Source organism: Euleptes europaea, chromosome 1, assembly GCF_029931775.1.
Source record: "Euleptes europaea isolate rEulEur1 chromosome 1, rEulEur1.hap1, whole genome shotgun sequence".
In the NCBI taxonomy this organism is placed as follows: domain Eukaryota; kingdom Metazoa; phylum Chordata; class Lepidosauria; order Squamata; family Sphaerodactylidae; genus Euleptes; species Euleptes europaea.
In genome coordinates, this window is record NC_079312.1 from 135,140,706 (window position 1) to 135,165,881 (window position 25,176).

Here is a 25,176-nt window from a genome sequence, read left to right on the forward strand (position 1 = left end):
AAACCACCTCTGTTGTCTCTGGCCCTGAAAACCCTCCAGGGTCGCCATTAAGTCGAATGCGACTAGGGTTGCCAACTCCAGGCTGAAAAATACCTGGAGATTTTGGGGGTGGAGCCTGAGAAGGCCAGGGTTTGGGAAGGGACTTCAATGCCATAGAGTCCAACTGCCAAAGCGGCCATTTTCTCCAGGTGAACTGATCTCTGTTGCCTGGAGATCAAGCGTAACAGCAGGAGATCTCCAGCCACCACCTGGAGACTGGCAACCCTAATAGTTAAATTTAGTTGGATGTTATGGTTGGGGAGGAAATGACAGGGAGAGAGTAGGGTTGCCAGCCGCGGGTTGGGAAATACCTAGAGATTGAGCCTGAGGAGGGCAGGGTTTGGGGAGGGGAGAGATCAGTTGTAACAGCAGGAGAACTCCAGCTAGTACCTGGAGGTTGGCAACCCCTAACTGCGACTAGAGGGCCGTTTCCACCGCCATCCCCGCTTGTCACCATAACAGATGCGAAGTTAGTCAAAACCGTGAAACGTTGAAAGCTCCTAGCCTGGAAAGGAAAGGCCATTTATGCCTGGGAGGTTTTGCCTTGGATTTGCTGCTCTCTAGATGCACATTTTCCCCATCTGAATTCTCAAAACTCTGCACGGGGGCTTATTTATGAACTTTGAGAATTTGGATGGGGAAAATATGCATCTGCAGAGCGGAAAAATGAAAGGCAAAACCTCCCAGGCATAAACGGCCAAAGTTTGCTTGGCGCCTCTGCCCCGGGCCGCGCTTGCAAGGTGAGGCGCGCAGCTCCGCTGGCTCGAGAGGAGCGTGGACGCCGTTCAGGAGAGGCAGACAGAGAAAATTCTGTAGTGCCGTCCCTGGCACCCACCTCCGCCCAGACTCCGCCACTCTTTGGCTCGGAGCTCTGTGCGATCCGGAAGCCTGGCTGGGGACTGCAGCCTTGCAAGGTTGAGCCCCCCCCCCCCCCGCTCTCTTTTTGCAGAGCAGATCTTTTCCAAAATGAAACCCGGGTGGGGGCAGGAGAGGCTGCCTGGCGTGCAAGAGGGCGTGTGCCGCCGCCACGCTCTGCAAAGCTGCCCCGGGAGCGCCCGCCGCCTGTCTCTCGCTCGGCCCCAGAAGTTCACCCAACTGGCAAATCCAGGCACAACCTCCCGTGCATGGGAGGTTGTGCCTGGATTTGCCGCTCTTTAGATGCACATTTCCCCCATCTGAATTCTCAAAACTCTGCATGGAGGCTTATGGTTGAATGTTGAGAATTTGGATGGGGAAAATGTGCATCTAGAGAGCGGCAAACCCAAGGCAAAACCTCCCGTGCATAACTGGCCAGAGAGAGTGGGGAAGAGGCGCCTGCATGGCCGCCGATGCCAGGAAGTTCCCCCCGACAGCCTCAATCTCCCTCTCTCTGCTGAGTAACGCCAAAAACGTCACCGGCAGCCCGAGCGCAGAAATGCAGAGTCATCGCAGCCTCGATGTGCTTTCCAAAATAAATACATTAAAAAAAAAATCTCAGCCTCGTTCCAGGCTCAAAGGCAAAAAGTCCGGAAAGTGGCCGGCGTCCAAAAGCGACCCCCCCTTCCCTCCCCCAGTTATGTCACTCAAAAAAGAAAAGCGGCGCAAAGAGGAGATCTTTTGGGGAAGGAGGAACGAGGTGCTTCCTCCAAAATCACCGGATTGCTGCAAAGGCTTCTCCCCCCCCCCCCCCGGCGTCCACTCACTCGTCCTTCCACGCAAGATGACCTGCGAGACGGGGGAGGGAGGGATCGCCTCCGCCGGCCTCTTTAAGGCGGCGTGGCTTGCAAAACCCAAGCTGCTAGTCCCTCGGAACCTGCCACTGCCTGCTAACTCAGAGAGGGGGGCCTCTGCATTCCAAAGTTCCTCGCACTCCAAGGCTCGCTCTGTGCGGCCCTGCCCGCCTCCCAGCTGGCCGTCGGGGCGGGGAACGGCACGTGCCCAGACGGCATTCGCTCCATAAGACGCACGGACATTTCCCCTCACTTTTGAGGAGGAAAAAAGTGCATCTTATGGAGCGAAAAATACGGTTCTTCATGGAAAAGGTGAGAGATGAGAAGAAAGAGAACAAGGTTGAACCATACAGGTGCTCTGAGTGGACATTTATGACATAGGGGAGAACAGGCTGAGGAATGTGGATGTAGAAGAGTGATGGTCACATTTGTGTTGGGAGATTTGGCAGAAAGGTATGGTGGCAAGCCTGTGGGGAGTTTTGAAGTCAAATGAAGAAGAGGAAGAGTTGGTTTTTATACCCCACTTTTCTTTACCTTTAAGGAGTCTCAAAGTGGCTTACGGTCACCTTCCCTTCCCCTCCCCACAACAGGCATCTTGTGAGGTAGGTGGGGCTGAGAGAGTTCTGAGAGAACTGTGACTAGCCCAAGGTCACCCAGCAGGCTTCGTGTGGAGGAGTGGGGAATCAAACCCGGTTCACCAGATTAGAGTCTGATAATCTTAACCTCTACACCATGCTGGTTCTCTGAAGGATACAGATAAAGATAGAAGGCTGGAGAAAGAATCATTTGTTCTGAATGATCAACGAGTAAAGTTCTGTATAAAGGTAAGGGGATGAAGATGTGACAAAACCAGAGGAAAAAGGTTGTAACAGTCAATGCAGTACATAAGGAGTACTAGCCAGTTTATTAACCGAATAGATTGAGAAGTGGGGTTGAAATTTCACAACACTCTACGGGAAGAAGTGTGATAATACGACTGTGAATATGGGGATCAAAGGCAATTTAATAATAAAAGATACATTTCAAGGTGTCTTGCTTCATCAGTCTTGCTTCATCAGTAAAGTACACAGCAATTATGTCAATGGACAACAGAGTAATTTAGGAATCAGCAACTCATGCAAACTTTGGCAGTCATGGATATAGTTGACAGGAAAATTCCGTGGTCACAGAATTGCTTTTTCTAGCTCTTGTGATCATAGGAATTCCTGTCTTCCAGGTTCACATATAACATTTGTCTACATTAATACATCCAGGGTTGTTTTAAAAGTCTTGAATAGACAAAAACATGTATTGCGTGAACAAAAAATACCTTATTTGAGGGAAACTATCCAGCCTTGGACTCTGCTGATCTGCTTGATTGAGCGCAATCCAAAACTGTGAGCAAAGGCTCACCTTTCTTATTTCATGTTTTATGTTTAGAAAGCTACAAGCCATGAAAATGGGGACTGACTGCAACAGGGAAAGAGGCAATTTCTGTGTGTTGTTTAACCAAATTAACTGTGGTCAGTCGATATCTAGATTTCAGGCAAGAGCTGGTGAAAGTTACATTGATGCTGTTCCACACTTTCTCTTCATAGCATGGATCTAGCATTTCTGATTTAAATGCTTTTGATGTTATGTAGTTGTCATGTGTAGCACCAATAAACAAAAGACTGCCAGCAAAACAGCATAAAACGCTAGAGCCAGTATAAATCAGAAACAGTCATATTTATTATTTATGTTATTTATGGTCCTTTTTTACAGGGACTCAAGGTGGATTACACAGAATGAGTCATCAGCAAAAATGGGACATTCAATAAACAATGCAATATGATTAGGATTGTAGAAGTCCAGAACCAATGAGAAATCTAAAAGACAGAACCAAACCAAAGCATAAGTATTAACATGACACATTAAACAGTGCAAAAATTACATAGTAGGATACATATCTAATAAAGAATTGAGAGGGTAAATAGTCATGTTTTGGAATGAGAAAATCAGGAGATTTGGCTGCTGGTACACAGGGAGAACATTGCATAAATAAGGCATCACATCAGAGAAGTCCCTGTCCTTATTGGCCACCTACCTCACCTCTGAAGGTGGCGGTACTCAGATGTACCAATGTTGCAGTCACTGGTTTGGACTGTGCAATGTCACTTGCTTGATAATATTCATCAGAATAGGTTGTGACTATTTGTGAACATATGCAGCATTATGATGCTTGTATAGTGTGACCGTTCACCCATCAATGAAATGCAGAACAATTAGTGTCCTGATGAAGGTGGAAAGCTTGGTTTTGTTGATGTTAGATGTTCCAGCAATAGTTAAAACTGAGTGAGTCATACAAATTTGCTAGATATTCAAAAAGAAACTTTGACTGTGATGCCTGGCTCAAGCTGTTTAGTGACCCTGACATTTTCATAGCCCTAATCTTGCAATGGACTGTGGTGAACTTGAGCTCTATAGGGAGGGCTGCCAGGAATAGTTGATAAAAGAAGGAAGTGAAGCAGTATAAGTATGGCTTGGACCAATGTGGCCTATCTCTCTCCTTTCCATTACAAATGTATTTTAGTTGGTCTTCTGTGTCAAACGTTTTCCTGTGAATGTCAAAGTAGAATGTGATGGCATCAAGAGAAACAAAATCAACTCCCTTCCCCCAAGTATTTTGTAAGATTCAGGTGACCTTATGCTTTTCTTGACTGGGGTGTGTGTAATTTTTGTCCTTTGGGGGGGGGGGGATGGCTGTGTCTGCAAACTTCAAAATGTGGTGGGGAGGTGCAGTAACAGTGTTTTCTCACAAGGGCAATCACTGTAAATTACTTTTTAAAAACAATATTTAAATGGAACGGTGAGTTTTTAACTTCTGTTTGTAACATATTTGGAAATCAGAACCTTGCAGAAGCACTTCTCATTTTAGTATGCATCTGATAAGAAAGAAAATGAAAGATTTTTACTTTTCCCTTCTGAAACTTTACATGTACTCCCAACTATGGTATTGCATTTAGTAGTTGTTGTCCTACAAATGTTTATGTGCCTGTAAGTATTCAGGATTTTCTCCTCTATATGCCATGGTTATATGAAAAGCAAGAAAACTATAAGGCCTAAAATCAGAATGAAAGAACATGCTCAATTCGATATCTCTTAGCAGAGCCCTGTTCCTTCCTTTAACCCGCCCCAAAAAACTCTATCCCATTATAGTCTTCCAGAGCATCTAAATTGTATTGCTCTTGTAGTGTTGAAGCCTCTGACACACGTTAGCAGAGATGGTGTTATAGTTTAAAATATTCATGAACCATTCAAATAGCCAAGCTGTCAGGTTGTCTGCAATCCATCTTTTGTAAGGGACAGGAAAGTAGTCAATTAGGCCCTGTGGCAAGAAGGAACCTTGCGAGCAGCCTGAAAAGTGGATAAAGGTCCCAAGAGGTAGGCAAACGAAGGGACAAAGAGACCAGAGTCAAGTAGCTCAATGAAATTGCAGAGCAACCAGTGTGTAGTGGAAGATGATGATGAGGCAAGAGGAAGTATAGAGGGAAGTGTGGGGAAAGGGGCTGAGGAGATAAGGCTCTAAGAACAACAGGAGCTAATAAACAAAGGGGCCCTAAAGAAAAAAAAACCCATAGCACATAAAGGCAGGGTCTATGCTGTGGAAAGATAATGCTAGAGAAGACTGTCAAGAGAAAAGATGCCTAGGTATAATGCTGTAAAATAAGTGAGCTGCAAAATAGAAATAGAGAGCAGTGGATGATAAAGAGATGATAATGAACAGAGACAGAGAAAGGAAGAATGTTGGACTGGGACAAAGCCTTACATTGCTCCCAGAGGTAGGAATATCTAGGCAAGGTAGAAGTGGGCAGGCAAGGGAAGTTGGAAGTACTTGAAACAGAGTCAGAAAGCCGAAGAGATACAGGATAGTTGGTCTGGAGTCTCAACTCTGATAGAGCTGCTGTGTCTTTTCAAGTTACATAGAAGGTAAGCTCTGCCAGTGGTGGCTTTTTCTACCACCCAAATGCTGTAACCTGGCAATATTAAGAGAACAGCGATGGCCAAGAAATAATGGGGCTGGTGGGAGCTGAATACACCTGGATCTATTTAAATGATAGCTAACGCTGCATAGATCAGTGGCTTCATGACACTTTGGCCTTACATTGCAAGACTTTGCCACAAAGTTGACAAATTTTTACAGCATAGTGTAATGAAGCTGTTGTTTTACATGGCCTCATTAACTATAATTTGTTTAGAAGCAGACGTATGTAGCTGCTTCAGGGCCCTCACTGGTCTCTTAGATCATAATGCTGGTGTGATAGTCACAACTGTGGGAATGCAGGTACCTTGCCTATTGGGACATATTCTCAAGGGGTAACAGTGTGCTACAGTGAAAGCAAAAAAGGGGTCTTGTGGCATCTGAAAGACATAAGCTCAGATCAGATCAGATCACCCTTATTGGCATAATATTGATGGTCACAAGGTCAGAGATAAACAGATAATACATATCTAGATTAAAATTAAGTTTGAATCTTAATCTTAACAACTTCTGCCAAAAACTCCACCACCTTCACCGTAACATCAGGACATAAGCTTTTATGGGTTTTTCATCAAGTGCATGAAGTGGATTCTTTAAGTGTGTGGTATGTGTATGGAAAACAAAATCATAAAAAGGAAGCCAAAAAGCTATACAATGCAAGAGATGCCATCCATGATATCTGCAAAGCTCAGTTGCATACAAGATAGACTGTAATCATTCACACCCTCAGTAATTGGCAATGATAAAATCCTCCTAGCTTTGCAAAGCTAATTCAGCATCTGTAGCGAGTAAGACCCCTTTGGTCATGTAGACCAAGGTATGCCCAATAAACCATCTTGATGAATTCTAGTTTGTCAAATTCATGCTGATTTCATGCTTTGAAAGTTTGTTGAATGAGCCCCCAGTAACATGGCTGATGTGGTTGGTTGTAACATTGCCTAGGTGGCTAAAGGGACAGAGTGAACACACATGAAGCTGCCTTATACTGAATCAGACTCTGGGTCCATCAAAGTCAGTAGTGTCTACTCAGACCAGCAGCGGCTCTCCAGGGTCTCAGGCAGAGGTCTTTCCCATCACCTACTTGCCTAGAGCCCTTTAACTGGAGATGCTAATCTGAGCTAATAGCCGGGCCTAGTCTCTGTCTCAGAATCAGAATAATTTTATTACGGTCATATGACCAGCATTATAAAAATACAAGAGTGGACATCATCAGCCTTGCCAAGAAAATCAAGACAGTCTCTGTCTCATTGTCTGTTGTTTGCTGCTGCTGAGAAGCTACCAAGGCTACCACTGAAAGTCTGTGAAAGTCTTGTCCTGGTATGGCTGGGAACACCACACCAGTCAGGGGCAGAGGAGAGGACAGAAAGCCCACTGAGAAGAAAGAGAAAATTAATACACAGGAAGGGAGAACAAAAAGTCCACAGTGATTTTTTAACATATAAAAATGAAGATTGAGGTGATGTTGAGATAGTGAACAGGCAGTTAGTTTCTGTACTTCGTAGTTGTAAGTTTTTCATCCCTGGCTGCAAAGGCTCTCCCTTAACAATAAACTGTTAATTCACAGCTGAGGGTCTGATATCAGCAGCCGGGAACTGCTACAATGGTAACATTTCCATTTTTGACACCTCATATGAATTAGTGTAGTATATTCTGAGAATTTCAATGGATCTGTGCAAGATGCAGCCTGACAGTTGCTTTTTCTTTTGGTCTTTGTGTGGTATATTCAGGTCCTCTAATATCTTTCAGGTGTTCAGAGACACCTTTTGGTGTCAGTGGTGAATTGTGGTGGTGGGTTTTCTTTTTTCTTTTTTTGTAGCATACAACTCCCCCCCCCAAAGGAAAAGCATTATCCCCAAAAGTTGAAAAATTCGTCTACCATTCCATTCCCAGTTGTCTGTATGAGGAAAATAATTTAATTGTCATCAAGAGGCCTTGTTTCCATGTGATGAGTTGAGGATCAAAACAAGGTTCACAGATAAATAGTCTTTTGAAGTTGGGGTAATCACGTTCTTACAGATAGGCATCTTTGTACTTTCAGACAATTTCAAACATAGTGTAGCGCTTTAATGGTGATTTGACAGACTGAGCACCTTAAGCCATTTAATCATCTTTTGGTGGCTTAAAAAAAAAGTGAAGGACACATTAAATTTGATTGACTACCATATGCTGCTTTCATAAGAGATCATTTAGGGTGTGTTTTGTGACACAAATGTTGGATCAGCATAAATGACTTTATTATTTCAGAGGAAGATTAACTTTTGCTCATTTGTTGGGAACTGAGTAGGTTTTTTGTTTTCATTCATTTAGAATTTATTTTGTGTGTGTGTGTGTTCTCTCCTGAAGTATTTCATGTTCCTGAACAGGAGGAACTACATTGCTTGCCAGATTGAACCCCACCCCCCCCACCCCCCACCCCCCTATAATTGTTAGGGACAGGAACATTCTCAAGCTTGTAAGAGTTTTACAAACATTGAGATTTTACAGAAATTAAACTCTAAGAGCATCTCGGCGTGATGTTTAATTGGTCCATTCGGAGGATGGTTGCACCAATTACTTTGTTGTGATAGTACAAAGCAGCCTATAAAGAGATTTATATCAGACAGCAAAGTGCTTGGCTGTGTCACTTGAAGCTGCAGAGCTCCAGGATAGACTCCCATCTGCCTTTTTATTACATTCTAAAAAGATCCATTGTAGTGCATATTATTGTAATGAGGGAAATTTATGTTGTTACCTCTCCATTTACGCATCTTAACCAAGCCGAATGCACATTTCCCAGGCTTTTATTGCAACTGATCCCTGAGACTTTCTCAACAGAGAAATGTTCTGGAAGGGTGCCATATTGTGTTAGCTTTGAGCCAGCTCAACAGCACAGAGCAAGTTCTGAATGAGGTCTGCATCCCCCACTCATGAGTAACAGGATAGTGCCAGAAACTGAATGATACGGCAGAGTGCTGAAGAGAGTAGATGGCATCAGTAAGGCAGTGACGTTGAAAACATGCGTATTGCCCACACATTGTAACAGAGCTGGAGTGTCTGGTGTGATATTTCAGTTCCAAGTGTCGTGACCATTTGCTTCAGCTTGAAGCACTTGAATCACCTTGTGGGAGGGGGGCACCTCTTTGGGGGACGTTTCCATGGCAAAGGCTGATGGTAGCTGAAAAATTAGCGTTATCCTTTTCTGATAGTCAGATGCCTTTTTTAGTAAAGCAATATGTTCACAGGCTACTGCTTCTGAACCAGTGGGGCTCTAAAAAAAGAAGTGGTCTGCTAATCCGTAGGAGCTGCATGCTATTTCATCACAAATCTAGAAGATCATGAAATGTATTCAGTGCCTGGTCATTATCTATAGAATTCTTTCCACTGTGTATTCAGTATAGTCCAAGTGCAGTGTAAATCTTTTATTGGCATAATATAATACCTGGGCATAAGCAGAAGCTTATTTTAGCTCTGTGTTTGAATTTCAGTATTTTGAAAAATCTTATTAATGTGGTTTCAGTAAAGTTCCATTTTATAAAACTTGTCATCCTGCTAGTGCCTTCTAGATTGTTATAAAGCCAGTCAGTAACTTTGTCCAGCAGAGCTCAGTTCTACTCTGGGCACAACATTTTGCAGGAGCAGTGAGTGAAAGAAAACTGCTAATACTGGTTACACTGAGAGCGAGGGTAGTATAGTGATTAAGGTATTGGACTAGGATCTGGGAAACCCAGGTTTGAATCCCCACTCTGCCATGGAAACTTGCTAGGGGACCTTGGGCCAGTCACACACTCTCAGCCTCTACCCTGGCTAGTATTTGCATATGTGACCTCCAAGGAATACCAGGGGTGTGATACGGGGGCAGGCAATGGCAAACCACCTCTGAATATCTCTTGTCTTGAAAACCTACAGGGTTGCCATAAGTCAGCTGTGACTCGATGGCAAAAAAAAAATACTGGTTACAGTTTTCTCTACAAGTAGAAATGAACTGCAGTCAGTTATGTGCCATCTACTAAGAACTTGCTGGGTGTTACCAGATAAGTTATATGGGAGATGTAAGCAGTGACAGTGCTTTTAGTCCAAAAATGTTTTTTAAATACCACTATCATTGCTCCATCTTTGATGGATGGAATAAACCTCTATAGCCTCTCTTCGCAGTGGAAGTGTCCCTCATCCCTTTTGCCTGCGTACCTTTGATATGCAGACGTGATCTGAAGAGGATGCACAGTCCGATGAGTATTTACAGTACCACACAATATGGCTTCTCTAATCTCCAGTAAACTAATTGTAGAATCATTGGCTGCTTTATCAACTGCTAAACTTACCTTGAGCTAGTGTCAGTTCTACTTCACTGGAGAGAGGGCCACTGTGTAAACATTCCAGTGTTTGCAGAGATGCCAATTGATTTCTTACCCCCAAAAACTCAACCTTGTGAATCTGTGCTAGTGCAATTTCCATCAAGCCCCCAGGGATGTGAACAGTGTAGGCTAGAGATTGTTACTTGGGAAGCTGCCATGCTCAGAATTGATTAGTGTCACTTTTCTCTTTCTTTAAACAATGAAACAAGCAAATAGAGAACTGTGAAATACCATGGAAATTTGGAGGAGGGGGTGAGGTTGTGTGGTTCATTGGGAAAGAGGCTTTGAAAGTGCTCTCTACTTGACTGCACTTCCTCCTCTTCCTACTATTGTTCCAACTGAGCTGTGTTACATAGGCAAACAAAAATGATTCTGCCAACATTATTAGCTGATTAATTCTTCTCTCTTTCACTGCAGTTAACATAAGTTATTAATATAGTCGTTTGTTTTAAAATTTACTAGCCTACCTTTCAGAGTATGCATTCAGGGTGGCTTACACTTCTTCCAGCAATAAACTTCTATAAAACACAACTGAAACCACTTTACTAGAAACAGCACAAAATTAATAGTAACAAAACTCTGTATTGCCCATAATTTTCAGCCTCAGCTGTTAGACACTGAAACTCCTGATAAAAATAATTGCTGCTTCCCTAAAATGTCTTGGTCCTGAAAGCAAATCCCAATTCAATGCCTGAGCACTAACATTTGGTAATCCTGTCAGATTTTTTTTAACTTGGGTTTAGGCACCAGTCTGCAATTTTAGTACTCTGCAATGCTTTTTGGCATTTCAGGGTTTCTTGGCTAGAAGGAGCATGTTATAAGTTGTTACGTTTGCAATTAATATGAGAACCTTTTGAGAGAATTGTTTTGCATATGAAGATTGCAGGAAAAAAGGCTCCTACCTAATGAATCTAATATTCTTAATGAACACAATGTCTTCTTCACAAAGATTCCCCGTGGATTATATGTGTTTAGAAAATATACACGTTAGGGAAGAAATGGATGTTCCAGCTTCATTAGTGTTTTCTAAGGGTGCTTAGAAATTTGAAATCCCGTGGTTGTAAAGATGCCACCTGTTGATATAATTAGAAATTCTATATATTTAAATACTAGCTTTATCTGTCCACCAACCTACTGTTACTGAGAGATAGAAAGCAATGGTGCATTGGCCATTTCATTTACAGGGAAGGTTCTTTGTGGACCACAGCCTCGGAGGGCTGCTGGCAGCCAGGAGAAAGCAGAGCCAAGCTCCAATAGCTATGCCAATGCTGCAGCGGCCACTCAACTCAGACCTGACTATTAGGGCCAACAATCAGTGTTGCTTCCTCCTGTTGGCAACAGTGCAGGAAGAGGCAACATTTGGTTTTTTACTAGACTACAGGAGAATCACACAACTTTAAGGTTGACAATGAGAAAATTGAAATAGTTGAAGACTTTCTATTCCTTGGCTCCGCCATCAACCAAAAGGGAGACTGCAGCCAAGAAATCAGAAGGAGATTGAGACTGGGAAAGGCAGCCGTGAAGGAGCTAGAAAAGATTCTGAAGTGTAAGGCTGTGTCACTGGCCACCAAGATTAAGTTTATTCATGCCATCGTATTCCCTATTACCATGTATGGGTGTGAAAGCTGGACATTGAAGAAAGCTGATAGGAAGAAAGTAGATTCCTTTGAAATGTGGTGCTGGAGGAGAGTGTTACGGATACCGTGGACTGCCAAAAAAAACAAATCAGTGGGTTATAGATCAAATCAAGCCTGAACTGACCCTAGAAGCCAAAATGACTAAACTGAGGCTATCGTATTTTGGTCACATTATGAGAAGACAAGAGTCACTGGAAAAGACAGTCACGCTAGGAAAGGCTGAGGGCAGCGGGAAAAGAGGAAGACCCAACAAGAGATGGATTTACTCAATAAAGGAAACCACAGCTCTCAATTTGCAAGATCTGAGCGAGGCTGTCAAAGATAGGACATTTTGGAGGACTTTGATTCCTAGGGTCGCCATGAGTCTAAAGTGACTTGATGGCACTTAACACACACAGAGGGAAGGGAAGACTCATGGGCATTGCCCTGCATTTATTGGAGGAAAAATTTGGGAGGATCTTTATGCTGTGGTGCCAATGCTATTTAGAAGCTTTGTAATATAATTTTTACTTTATTCCATTATTGCTATTTGGTATGGTGATGTCAGACTCACAGAATGTTTGCTTTATGGGAAGTAGAATGATTACAACCGTATTATCCTATTGCACTCTGTTTGGTTAAATTTTCCATTTCTTTCCTAGTGGCCTTTTCTTTAAAAAAATTTTTTGGTTAGACCATTCAGTGATTTAGTGTGCAGATCATCCTTCCTGAATAATTGGAAAAACAGATTGTAAAAATATTCCCCAGTTGGCTTATTACCATTTATTCTGAACTATGCAAGAGTCTTTGTTGTTATCTACCATTTTTATTTCCTTGATGGTGTTCATAATTTGAGCTTTTGGAGTCTAATGAGTTGTTGAGATGGCAAAATCTGCAAACTGGGAATGGGAACAGTACATGGGATAAACTGCCATGTGACAGGATTCTCATAGGTCACTTAAGTCAAGAAAGTGCACATTTGGAACATGTGAATAAAGCATGGTTTCTGTTCTAACATGGAAATTCTACTATGGAAAAATGAAAAACCATGCCCGTTGCTATAGATGTAGCTTATGTCTACTTAACAATAAAATTTCATTATTTTTGTAGAATTCCTGGAAGGCTAAATGACAGGAGAACACCTCTGGGAGAACTGAATTGGATCTTTACAGCCATCACAGACACAATTGCGTGGAACGTCTTACCAAGAGGTATGACTTTGGCAGATAAACATCAGAATTACTAGCTATATATAGCCTGACAAGAATAGAAGGGAGCAGAAGTTTGAAACTAAAAAAAACTAACGAGAAAAAATAAGAAGTAATGAGAATCCAGAAATTTAAAAAATTGAATAGAGAAAATAAGGTCTCCCCACACCTAACTCCTCTATGATATCTGATGCCTCCGTCATTTGCATACTTTGGTCTCCACTGTTATTTGCTGATTAAGCTTTGACAGCCCAAGCCTCAGAATTAGCAGAGCTATCACATGGCAGGAGACAGTGGCATTCAAGTTGAGCTGATGAGGGGTTTTTATTAGTATCTTGTAACAGTGGAAGCCATGCAAAACTATAGTACTGATGCTTAGGTATAAAGACTCATCTGAAAACTTAGCTAGCTGTTGTTAGGGTGTTTAAAATGTAAATGCATATTGGAGGATATAACTATTGCAGTAATCATTTTAGCCAGCTGGGTTGGCAAACATTACCCCATGGGCCCCAAGGTGAAGATTCTCTCTATCGCATTCACCGCCACCCAAACCCATCCCAAGCATCATATGAAAAACAAATGTCGTGATTTACCTGGCTCTATGAGCCCTCCGGATGATTATGGCCCCCTTGTTCCTCCCTTCTCAGCAGCACTGCTTGCCAGAAAACATTCACATATTCAGACCTCTAATTTTATTATGGCTTTTATCATTTCCCTTCTCTTTATGCACGCTATCCCACTTTTGTATCCTTTTTTCCTTTTTGGCAGATCTTTTCCAGAAACTCTTCAGGCAGGACCTACTTGTGGCAAGCCTCTTTCGTAATTTCTTATTGGCAGAAAGGATCATGCGGTCTTACAACTGCACACCAGTTAGCAGCCCTCGTCTACCTCCGACTTACATGCATGCCATGTGGTAAGTTGCTGCCAGAAAACTAGCTCATGCTCTGAAGGCTTTGCACAGATGTCTCACAGAAGCTTCCAAAGTTGTTGTCACTTCCTGAACCTCTTCACGTCATGGATGATTTATGGATTAGGAGTAAAAGACCACATGGCGGCTGAATGCCCATTTGTTTGTTTCCTAGGTGTTAGTTTCCTAGATGTACTGAGCTACACTATTTTGGCTGTGTCAAATAGCTGCTGGGGTGGGGGAGCAGAAAGTTGGGATAGAAATACCGAGATATATTTTTTCATACCATGGAAGCCCCACTTTATTTGGATTGCAATATTCTGTGTTGGGTTGGTATTTGGTTATATATGCTTCTGTTTCACTTTATTCTGAGTGTAAAGCTGTGGTTCTAAAGAAGGCCCAAGAGAAGACTTCTCTGTTTTAAGGCACTTGCATTGACATTAATACACACATACACACACCACAAGAAACCAAGCTACTGTGACCAATTTTGTTTTGTAAGACTGTGTTTCATTGGCTTTGAATAGTTGTTCCACATTTTTGAAGAGCAGCTGCTCTTGTCTTATTGATACAGCTTATTTAGAGAAAAGGTTCACCAAGTCTTATGCCTGAAACCTCTTTTCAGTGCTGTCCCTCTGAGGGCAGCATAATGTTTTGGAGCATATTTCTGCACATCGGCAACAGGCCTTTTCTTCAACACAGTTGCCTCCTGCTCACCTGGCATAAAGGAGAAGGCTTTCAGAGCAGAGCAAAGGTAATCTAGGATGTCTTCAGCCCTGGCATCTTTCATGTTAGAAATTAAACAGCAATAGCAGCTGCTTTTAGAGCCTGCAAAGGTCACACAGAGCTTTCATAATTGTGTAGCTTAATGCAGATTGTGATGTAGTTGAAATTGTCACAGGTGGTGGTGAAACAATGCTGAACTGCCCCCAGCATTTGTTTCCTGTCATTGTGCTTTTTTCTAATATGATGAATGAGAGTGTAAATGGCATGGTTATTACAAAGAGTTTCTTAAATTAATTTCTGATTAGAAACAAAGGAAAGAGGAGGGAATCTAGCAGTTATCCTTGAGAATCTGATGCCTTTCCAATTAGAGCCATGATAATATCTGATGCCTTTCCAATTAGAGCCATGATAATATGTGTGTAAAATAGCATATTTCATTGGAAGTGACTTCATTGCCTTGTATAATAGGTTACTAAGGCCATTCGGTAGAGGGAGCAAAGGATACTTGATTTAAGTGGACTTTCAAAAAAGTTCTTGAAAAGATTTCTCAATAGAGTTTTTTTAAAAGAGTGACAAAATGAGTGAAATATAAGTCTGGTAAGGTATAGTAGTAGCTGAGGCAACAGCAGTGAGCAAGAGGTTCAGCTGTTACTCCCACCCATGGGAGGGCATTACTTAAAATAGGTACATGGAAACCAAAAAATCTCTTTGACTGTTTTAAAGCAACCCATTAAGCACTAAACCACAAGGCTATGTGAAGAATTATCAGTCTCTCCAAAGGTCATTCAGTCCAGGTACCAGGTCCTGATGAAAACCTTGTATCCCATCCAAAAATCACTTAATGTTGTCTTTTAAGAACCTTATTTAAAATCACTCTAGTTACTATTGAACAGATTAAATAAACCTGAATTGTATATAAAATACTAGCATATATAAATGAGATTATAAATAAAATAGCATACATGCTATTTTCTCCTACCTATTCTTCTACCTATCCTGCATTTAAAGATAAACTGCAATTTCTAAAATTCTTACCTAGCTTTTTCAGAAATGATAAAATAGTGTTACCACAACCCAGATTCGAGAGATTCAGGGGTTTTAGGGTGTGGCTATGTTATATAGACACAATTGCATCAGCCTCACATGACTTTCTTAAATCTTGTTTTCTCGAAAGGTGTGATGTTAGACACCTCTGAGCATTTCAAAGAATAATTGTTGCAAACTTTGTTCCATTTGTTATAGCATTTATTCTGAACATAAAACCATTGATTCATAAAATATCTTTCTCAAGGCTGAAGCTGGGACAGTGAAAATAAAATGCATGTTTGCAGATTTACCCAAGAATCTAAAAGCAAACTGTGTCAAAACATCCTAAGTGGTGATTTAGAAGAAGAAGAGTTGGTTTTTATGTGCTGACTTTCTATGTGCCGACTTTTAAGGAAGAATCAAACTGGCTTACATTCAGCTTCTCTTCCCCTCCCCACAACAGACACCTTGTGAGGTAGGTGGGGCTGAGAGAGCTCTAAGAGAGCTGTGACTAGCCCAAGGTCACCCAGCTGGCTTCATGCGTAGGAGTGGGGAAACCAACCCAGTTCACCAGATTAGCGTCCGCCGCTCATGTGGAGGAGTGGGGAATCAAACCCGGTTCTCCAGATTAAATTCCACTGCTCCAAACCACCGCTCTTAACCACTACACCATGCTGGCTCACTACACCACACTGGTGAAAACCTGCATCAAGATTTAGTTGTGGGAACAATACTATGAGGAGGTGGTCTAAGATAGGATATTGTGTCATCTTTTATCAGTAATTCACAGAAGGCAACGGACAATCAGTAACAAAAGTAAACTGAAAACAAATATGATGAGAACCATAAGACAATATGTAAAGTTTATAGCAAAGTAGAAGATGATAGAATTAAGATCGTTTTGAATGGATTGGACACCTCACCTTAGCAAAAGCATGCACTCTTGAGTTAACAGGTTAGCATCATACACAATAGTGTAGGAGCTGTTTCTGTGCCACTGGGGAATGTTCCAACAATATGAGCAAGGCTGGTCACATGGGTCTTCTCCACCTGAACAGCACCCTAGAAGCCAAGCCAGAGTTGGAGACTACTGCCATCCTGTCACACATGATCAGGAACTAAGTAGTAGCTTGTGCCCAGTGAAGAGGAAGGAGGGTGGAAAAGAGGATAAGAATTAGAACATGGCCCAGGAAACATCTCAGTCTGAAATTGTCAGGAAGAAAGTACTTGAGGAGGGAGGAGAAGGCAGGGAAACCTTATTGTTGCTCAGCAACCAACAGGAGGCAGTCCTGGCCAGTGAAAACTTTGGCTATGGTCCATATAAACAAACTAACTCCTCCAGGACCAGATGGCTGAAGAGTTCTTAATTCAACTTCACTATGTTTCTAGGGATAGTGATGTGGGCAACTTTATTTGTTTAGATTTTTCAGCACTATCTCAAGGGCTTCATGAAAGTTATACTTTGTCCAGTATATAATACAGTATATTATTCACTGTGTGATAGATCATGAGTGGTTGACAGCAATGAAGGATATGCCAACTTCTAAACCACTAGGCTGAATAGGGCTCTGCATTAACTGTATAGAGTGCTTTTTGGTTAAAATACATTATTCTGATTTCCTGGGGGGTGTCACATATATGTAAACTTTTCTCATTGGTTTCTCCCTCCTCATACTTTCCATGGAGTAATATTAAATCTGATTTTTGTCCTGTGGAGTATAAGCAAGCTGAGCAGTAAACCACATATTGGGCCATAAAAAGCAAATCATGCTTGTTGAGCCCCCTGTGCTATGAATGCTTGAGAACACCGCCGGACTACTGGCTGTTTTCCCATGAGAAATACTTGGACTCTGTTATAATATAAATGGGTAATTTACTCAGACACATAGGTTTAGATCTCATTAATCCGCTTTCCTTGGGGATCTGATATAAAGGTTTAAAGACTTTTTTTTTCTTCCTTCACTCCCCCTTCCCTCCCACTTCTTGGTTTACGTGTGTGTATGTTGTTCCTTGCACGCCTTTGTGATTGTGGTGTTTTCTTAGTTATGCTCTAGATCAGGAGAGCTTGCCTAGACCCTTTCCTATGGCCTATATGATTATTTTGTGAAAACTGTAATGCATATGGGGCATTATTCTTTGAGAAAGAAAAGGAGGAAAGCATTAGCAGGCCAATCTAACCTGTAAATGGTTTTGCAGTCTGTTCTGCTTCCCCCCCCCCACACACACACCTTCTGTCTGCATATATGTATAGGGTACAGTAGCAGTTCTTCTCTTGGGGAGGGGAAAATGAGACAGTTGGTTTAATAATGGGCAAAGAGATATATGGCAATAGGACTTCAGTACACTAGTGAAATTAGGAAAGCTGGATTAAATTTAGATGAAGGTGGAGTGAAAATTGGAGGGAGGAACATTAATAATTTGAGATATGCTGATGACACTACATTATTGGCAGAAAATAGTGAAGATTTGAAACGACTACTGCTGAAAGTTAAAAGAGAAAGTGCCAAAGCAGGACTACAGCTGAACATTAAGAAAACAAAAGTAATGACTACAGGAGAATTACACAACTTTAAGGTTGACAATGAGGAAATTGAAATTGTTCAAGACTGTCTATTCCTTGGCTCCACCATCAACCAAAAGGGAGACTGCAGCCAAGAAATCAGAAGGAGATTGAGACTGGGAAGGGCAGCCATGAAGGAGGTAGAAAATATTTTGAAGTGTAAGGATGTGTCACTGGCCACCAAGACTAGATTAATTCATGCCATCGTATTCCCTATTACTCTGTATGGGTGTGAAAGCTGGACAGTGAAGAAAGCTGATAGGAAGAAAATAGATTCCTTTGAAATGTGGTGTTGGAGGAAAGTGTTACGGATTCCATGGACTGCCAAAAAAACAAATCAGTGGGTTATAGATCAAATCAAGCCTGAACTGACCCTAGAAGCTAAAATGACTAAAGTGAGGCTATCGTATTTTGGTCACGTCATGAGATGACAAGAGTCACTGGAAAAGTCAGTCATGCTAGGAAAAGTTGAGGGCAGCAGGAAAAGAGGAAGACCCAACAAGAGATGGATTGACTCAATAAAGGAAGCCACAGCCTTCAATTTGCAAGATCTGAGCAAGGCTGTCAAAGATACGACATTTTGGAGGACTTTCATTCATAAGTTCACCAGGTCAAGTCGGAAGCGACTTGATGGCATTTAACACACGCGCGCGCGCACACACACACTAGTGAAGATGAAGTGGTTACAGGCAGTCAGGGATTGACCTACATCCATCCCCTATTGTAACTAAGGTGTCTTAACATAACCCTCTTATCTGACAAAGTGATCTTTGGGTCATGAAAGTATACACCATGAAAAAAATTTGATTGGAATTTTGTTCTACTACTACAGACTAAAAGGGCTACCCACCTGAAACTATTGTAACCAAGGTAAACCAAGGTAAAGTTCTGCCTGGTGGTTAATGCTTGTCAGTACATGCAAAAAACCTCAGGATGAAGGCGCTAATCTGGTTTGTATTACTGAGATTTATCTATCACAGCACTTTGTCCTCATAAATTCATGGTTCTACATTATCATAAACTTGAGGAACAATGAGGAGAATTCTGTCAGAGTTCAGTCTCCATCATCAGCAATCTTGTGTGGTAGAAGCCCAATTTCAAATACATTTATCTGGTGATGGGCACAATTGAGACAGACTAGAGGTTCTATTAGTATATCCAGTATCTAACAGTTTCCCTATCTGGCCTGATTGCAGTGGTCTCAGATTTGTTGTGGAGGACCTCCAGATCCATGGTACTGGGAGACCTTGACCTCAATGCTGAGGCAAGGGCAATACAGACTCTTGGGGCTACCTGAATATGCTACTGGGCTTACTCATACAGAAGATATATCTGGTTTAATGTTCTCTACTAAGTGAATGGTGATCTGTGGGTTGAGTTCTCAACATGTACATGAAACCACTCCAGAATTTGGACGAAACGCCATCCATATGGAAATGCCATACAGTTCTGCTTCTCCTTTCCTGGTGAGGCTGTGAATGATCTGCACAGGGGTGGCTGGAGTTAGTAAAGGGCTGGCTGAGAACTAACCAACTGAAGTTGAGATGTGGTGTTGATTCACATCTACTGCTGGTGAGTGGCCTAATGGCGCATGGATGTGGTGTTCAACATTTTGTGAATAGGGTTGCACTCCTTAACAAACATGCTTGCAACTTGGGAGTGCTGTTAGACCAACTCTTGTTTTGGAATGCAGCTAGTTTTTGTGGCATCTTTTCCAAGCTTAGGTTGATGTGCCAGCTTTGCTCCCTCTTAGACAGGAATAGTCTTGCCTGTGCTCTGTAAAATCCAGATTTGATTACTGCAATGTACTGTACATGGGGCTGCTTTGAAAACTGTTCAGAAGCTTCCGTTGGTTCAGAAACTTCTGTTGGCTACCCAATGGTTAACTAGGAGTTGAGGAACTAAACATATTTCATCACTAAAGATCTTCGGTGTCCTTAACTGTGTTTCAAAGCACAATTCAGAGTTTTGAATTTGATCAGTAAAGCCCTAAACCAGGAGTGTCGAACTCAATTGTTACGAGGGCCGGATATGGCATAAATGTCACTTGGTCGGGCCGGACCATGCCTTGCCAGTCCAGATCGAGAGGGAGGGGTGGCTGCCTCAGCTGGCTCGTGGGCCGGATAAGAGGTCTCAAGGGGCCAGATCCGGCCCCTGGGCCTTATGTTTGACACCCCTGCCCTAAACAGCTTGGAACCAAGGTATCTGAGGGACCATCTGTTCCTATGCGATCATCCCTGTGTTTTGAGGCCACCTTGAAAGGCTTTGCTCTGATGCCCCATATTTTCATATTTGAAGGGTTGAGATCAAGGACAGGGTGTGATGGATAAGGGGTTAACCAGCAGCAAGAGCTGACAGGCCAAGAGTGGACGGAGCCAGAGAGCTGACACTCTGAGCCCTGAGAGAGACAGAAAGCATTCGAAGTTTGGGACCCAGCCTGACAGGAGGGCTGTGATAGGATTCGAAGCTTGGAACCAGCCTGGATAGGAGGCTGAGAAAGTAGTGGAAGCTTGAGACCAGCCAGAGAGGGCTGTGTGAGGTTCAGAGCTGATTGAGGAGACAAAGAAGAAGCGAGACTATACCCTGTGAACCTGAGGGTTCAGTGAAAGCCAAAGCTATTGACACACACAACCTGTGGGAGTGACAGGAGTGAGAACTGGGTTAGAGAGGGACCATTCTCAAGTCACAAGGGGAATTAGTCTCTGAGGTAGAGCTATTCCAGTAGCAGGAAGGTGTGGAGAATTACAGCCACTTAGGTGGGGTAGTCAGAGAGAGCTGGGCTGGGAACATAGTGAGAGTCTGAAGCTGAATGACAGACTGAGAGTCTGAACGCCTGAATAATAGTTCTGTGAGGTAGAACTAAGCTTGAGAACTGAAGGAACTTGTGTGAAGGAAACATCTAAGCTAGTTCTCTGAAGCAATCTTGTGTATATAAATCTGACTTGAGTTTTCCCTTCAAATTTCTGCCTTTTCTTACAAACCAATCCCTGTGAGTTCTCTTTAATAAACTTCCCTGTTTTCTCTGTTTAACTTTAAAAATCTCTTGTCTCCTATTTCTCACTGAGGTAAATACGGGTGTGGGACTGGAGGAGAAGAAGAAACAATTTTCCTCACAAATATACTCAGGCCAACACCTTTTCCCCTCAGCATATACGGCCGGGCTGAGTGAGTGGGATAGTGAAGTGGTTGGAAGGGGGGTGCGTCATAAATTGGTGGCAGGGTCGTGATCCGAATTAAATCCACAAAAATTAGTCCCACCATAATTACTGAATAAAGAAAAGAACAATATTTTGACATTCTGAGAGAATTTACCTCAGACATCTCTGTGAGAAATGGCACCCCCACACAAAACAAAAGAGGCACAAGGAGACACTCAGAAAGAGGGAGCCTCTTCCTGTGAGGAAAATCCTAGTCAGGAGTTAGAACTGATGAAAATAAAACTAGAAATGGCTAGGATTGAGGCAGAAAAAGAAAAATCTAAGATTGAAGCTGATAAAGAAAAAGAGAAAGCTAAGATTGAGGCAGAGAAAGAAAAAGAGAAAGCTAAAATGGAGAAGGAAATTCAGTTAGCCAAGATCCAGGCAGAAACAGAAAAGACCAGAGTAGAGGCTGAAAGAGAGAGGGAAAGAATGGCACAAGAAGATAGAGAAAAAGACCGTGAAATTAAGATGGCGCTCCAAGAAGCTGACAGGGAACATGAGAAAGAGATGTTTAACTATAAGATGAGAGAAATACAGCTCAGGGCAGAGTTGCCAGCTCCACAGAGAAGTGGGGAAATCACCTCAAGTGATCAGAAGAGGTTTCCCCGTTACCAGAAAGGAGATGATGTTGAATCCTTTCTGTTTAGCTTCGAGAGAACTCGCAAAGACTTGGAAGTTCCAGAGGAAGCTAGGATGATATATTTGTGCCCACAAATATGCGGAAGTCTCAGTGAGGTTTACGCTGAGATGAGAGAGGAAGAAACCTCAAATTATGATCTCTTTAAAGAGAGAGTGAGGGTACGTTTCGGGCTAACTGCTGAACAGAGCAGGAAAACCTTTAGAGAGATAAAAAGGAAGCCAAGTGAAACTTATGCTCAGCTGGGATGCCGAATTGATAGAGCTTTAAACAGGTGGATTGAGGGAAGAAGAGTGCAGACCTTTGAAAAACTGAAAAATCTTGTGGGCTTAGAACAGTTCTACAAGCACGTTCCCTCACAATTCAGTTGGTTTCTGAGGGACAAGAAACTGAAAACTGGAACAAGCAGCCACTCTACTTGATGAAATAGAGGGGGACATGGGAGGATTCCAATTCCCAATGCCCAGCAAAAGGAGTAGAGTGTGGGGGCCCTCAGAGAGACAAGAACCACCTAGAGCCAACCCTGCGAGGCGGAACTCTCCACCACAAAGAAGGCAGGGAGGGATAACATGTTATAACTGCCAGGAAGAGGGACATCTAAGGTTTCGTTGTCCTAAGTTAAACAAAGACAGAACACCAACAACTGCCAAGTCTGTCAAGATTGTCAAGAGGGCAGACCAGGTTACTTAGCAGACCAATAATCCTGACCAAGATGAAGCTAGTCAGTCTGAAAGACCAGCTAAAGTCTTGCAGGTCTGGAGGATCAGAGGGGATCTGACTAAAGATTATATGGAGGCTGTAACCATTAATAGTGAGGAGGTTTTGGGATTGAGAGACACTGGCGCTGAGGTTTCTTTGATAAAACCCCAGCTAGTCCACAAACATCAGTACTTGACAGGCCGGTCCTATAGGATAAAAGGGATCAGTGGGTCTGAGTTCGAAGTTAAACTAGCAGAGGTTCCCATCACCTATAAGGACTTCCAGGGAAAGTTTACAATGTGAGTCTGGGATGAGATAGAAGTGCCTGTCTAACTGGGGAACGACTTAGAACAACAAGTTAAGTCGGTGAAAGTGATTACCAGGAGTAGGCCTCTGGCTTCAGAAGGGCAGACTCTACCAGCAGAGCCCCAGACCTTACAAGCCAAGCCTAGTGAGAGCGGTTCAGATGAACTGTTGCCAGGGATACATGCTACCGAGTTTCTGGCTGAGCAAAGACAAGATGAGACCTTGGCAGAGCTCTGGAGGCAGGCTGAAAGCACTGCAGCAGAAGTGACTATAGGCAATCCCTGCACTTTTACCATCATGAATCAAAGACTGAATCGTGTGGCCAGGAAGAAAAAGTACACTGTTCTCTGGGAAAGGAAACAACAGCTGGTCATTCCCAGAAAGTACAGGCTACAGATACTGAAGCTGGCTCATGAGACAGCAATGGCTGCTCCCTTGGGCATTAACAAAACCAGAGACAGGGTACAAGGGAGATTTTATTGGCCGGGGATGAGTAAGAACATTGGAGACTTTTGTAGATCTTGTGAGACATGCCAGCTTGTGGGCAAGGCCCAGGACAAGACAAAAGGGCTCCTACAACCCATCCCTGTAGTGTCTGAAGCATTCTCTAAGATCGGAGTAGACATCGTGGGGCCAATCTCTAGAGTCACCAGGAGGGAAAATAAGAGTCTGCTAACTGTTGTGGACTACGCCACAAAGTACCCTGAGGCAGTGCCACTGAGGGACATCGAGGCCGTGGTTGATGTGTCGTTGAAAACCTGTGCCCACGAACATCCAAACAAGTGGGGCCAGCGGCTGCAGCATTTCCTGTGTGGGTACCGAGAAGTGCCACAGGAAAGTTCCAGAGTTAGTCATCCTAAGATGTTCTGCAGACGACAACCTAGAGAGCCACTGGACATCCGGAGAGAGACGTGGACGGGGTGAGACGACATCGGGAGCCGAGATGACATCTGCCTACAAAAGCTCCAGGAGAACCTGAGGGTGCTGAGATCATCAGACAACATGCACAGACCCCAGAAGAAGCGGAAGACCTGGGACCTGAAGGAGCTGAGATCTACAGCATCAGGCAACATGCACAGACCCCAGAAGAAGCGGAAGACCTGGGTCCTGAAGGAGCCGAGATCTGCAGCAACAGACAACATGCACAGACCCAAGAAGAAGAAGACCTGGCACGATGCCATGACCAAAGACTTAAGTAATAAAGTGTTGAGACCATATTCCATGAAAGGAATATGTGGTGCAAGATGTGCAGGTGGTGAGAAGGGATCCATCGCTTTGGCAGGGTGGGGGAAGCTTGCTCAGGAGAGGGCAGCAGGTAAAGTAGTCTCATCCCCATCCCTGACCAAGGACCAAGTATGGCAGGTCCAGGCGGTGTTAATGGAGCATCAGTCCATCTTTACAAACTTCCCCGGGAAAACCCAAGTAGCATTGCGCAGAGTTGATGTGGAAGGTTAGCACTGCACAGGTTTTCTTCTGAGATGGAATCCCAGCTGCAGAACGCTTTGTGACACTTAAAAGGTCACCATTAAGGCCTTGCTGTTCTCCCAGGTGTTTGGATGATGACTTCTTCAGTGCTCATTGTTCTTCTTAAAAATGCTACAGCTGTTTTCTCTTTATTATACTGTTGTTTTTGCGCTGTTTGTATTGTTTGCTTTTACACATAATTTTACCTTGTAAGCTGCCTTGAAGATTTTGAAAAGGATGGATAGAAATTGCTTATAGAAATACATGACCCTGTTTGCGCTCAAAATGCTAATTTTCCAACAGGTTTTACAAATATCTGATTGCAGTGTTTTTGTAGGTCATCAGTCTCCATTCTTGTAGATGCTAATGTTTCCGGTAGATTGCTCTATCTTTAGATGATCTGCACCAAGCCATTGCTTATGTTTTGCTAGCAGGATAACTGGCATGACATACTTTTATCTGCATTGTTTATTATAAGCATGCACTTCCACATTGCTGCAAGGGCTTTTTAGTGTGGCATTTGCAAGCTATCTCTTATTTCAGATGCAGAGAAGCCTAATGGAACATTATCTTTGCACTAATACTGAGTGAATGTGACATTGCAATTAAGTATTTAAAAAACTAAGTTCATCTTTTGTTATTTTGGTAACTGAGGAACTGGCTGTATCACACAGTGCTGTGAAAAGAGGACCCTGCCTTTTGAAGTGCATAACTCCTCCTCAGTTACACATACTTGGGTTGCATTGCT

At 42.9% G+C, this 25,176-nt stretch overlaps 1 protein-coding gene across 3 annotated transcripts in view; it reads left to right on the forward strand.

Moving 5' to 3' along the window:
* Positions 1–25,176, forward strand: part of RPTOR (regulatory associated protein of MTOR complex 1) — a 494,290-nt gene that overhangs the window by 268,954 nt on the left and 200,160 nt on the right. For all 3 annotated transcript variants that reach the window (XM_056867014.1, XM_056867015.1, XM_056867017.1), the window contains exons 8-9: positions 12,806–12,906; positions 13,672–13,816. In XM_056867014.1, the coding sequence (XP_056722992.1) occupies positions 12,806–12,906; positions 13,672–13,816 (246 nt within the window). The remainder of the gene's footprint in view (positions 1–12,805; positions 12,907–13,671; positions 13,817–25,176) is intronic.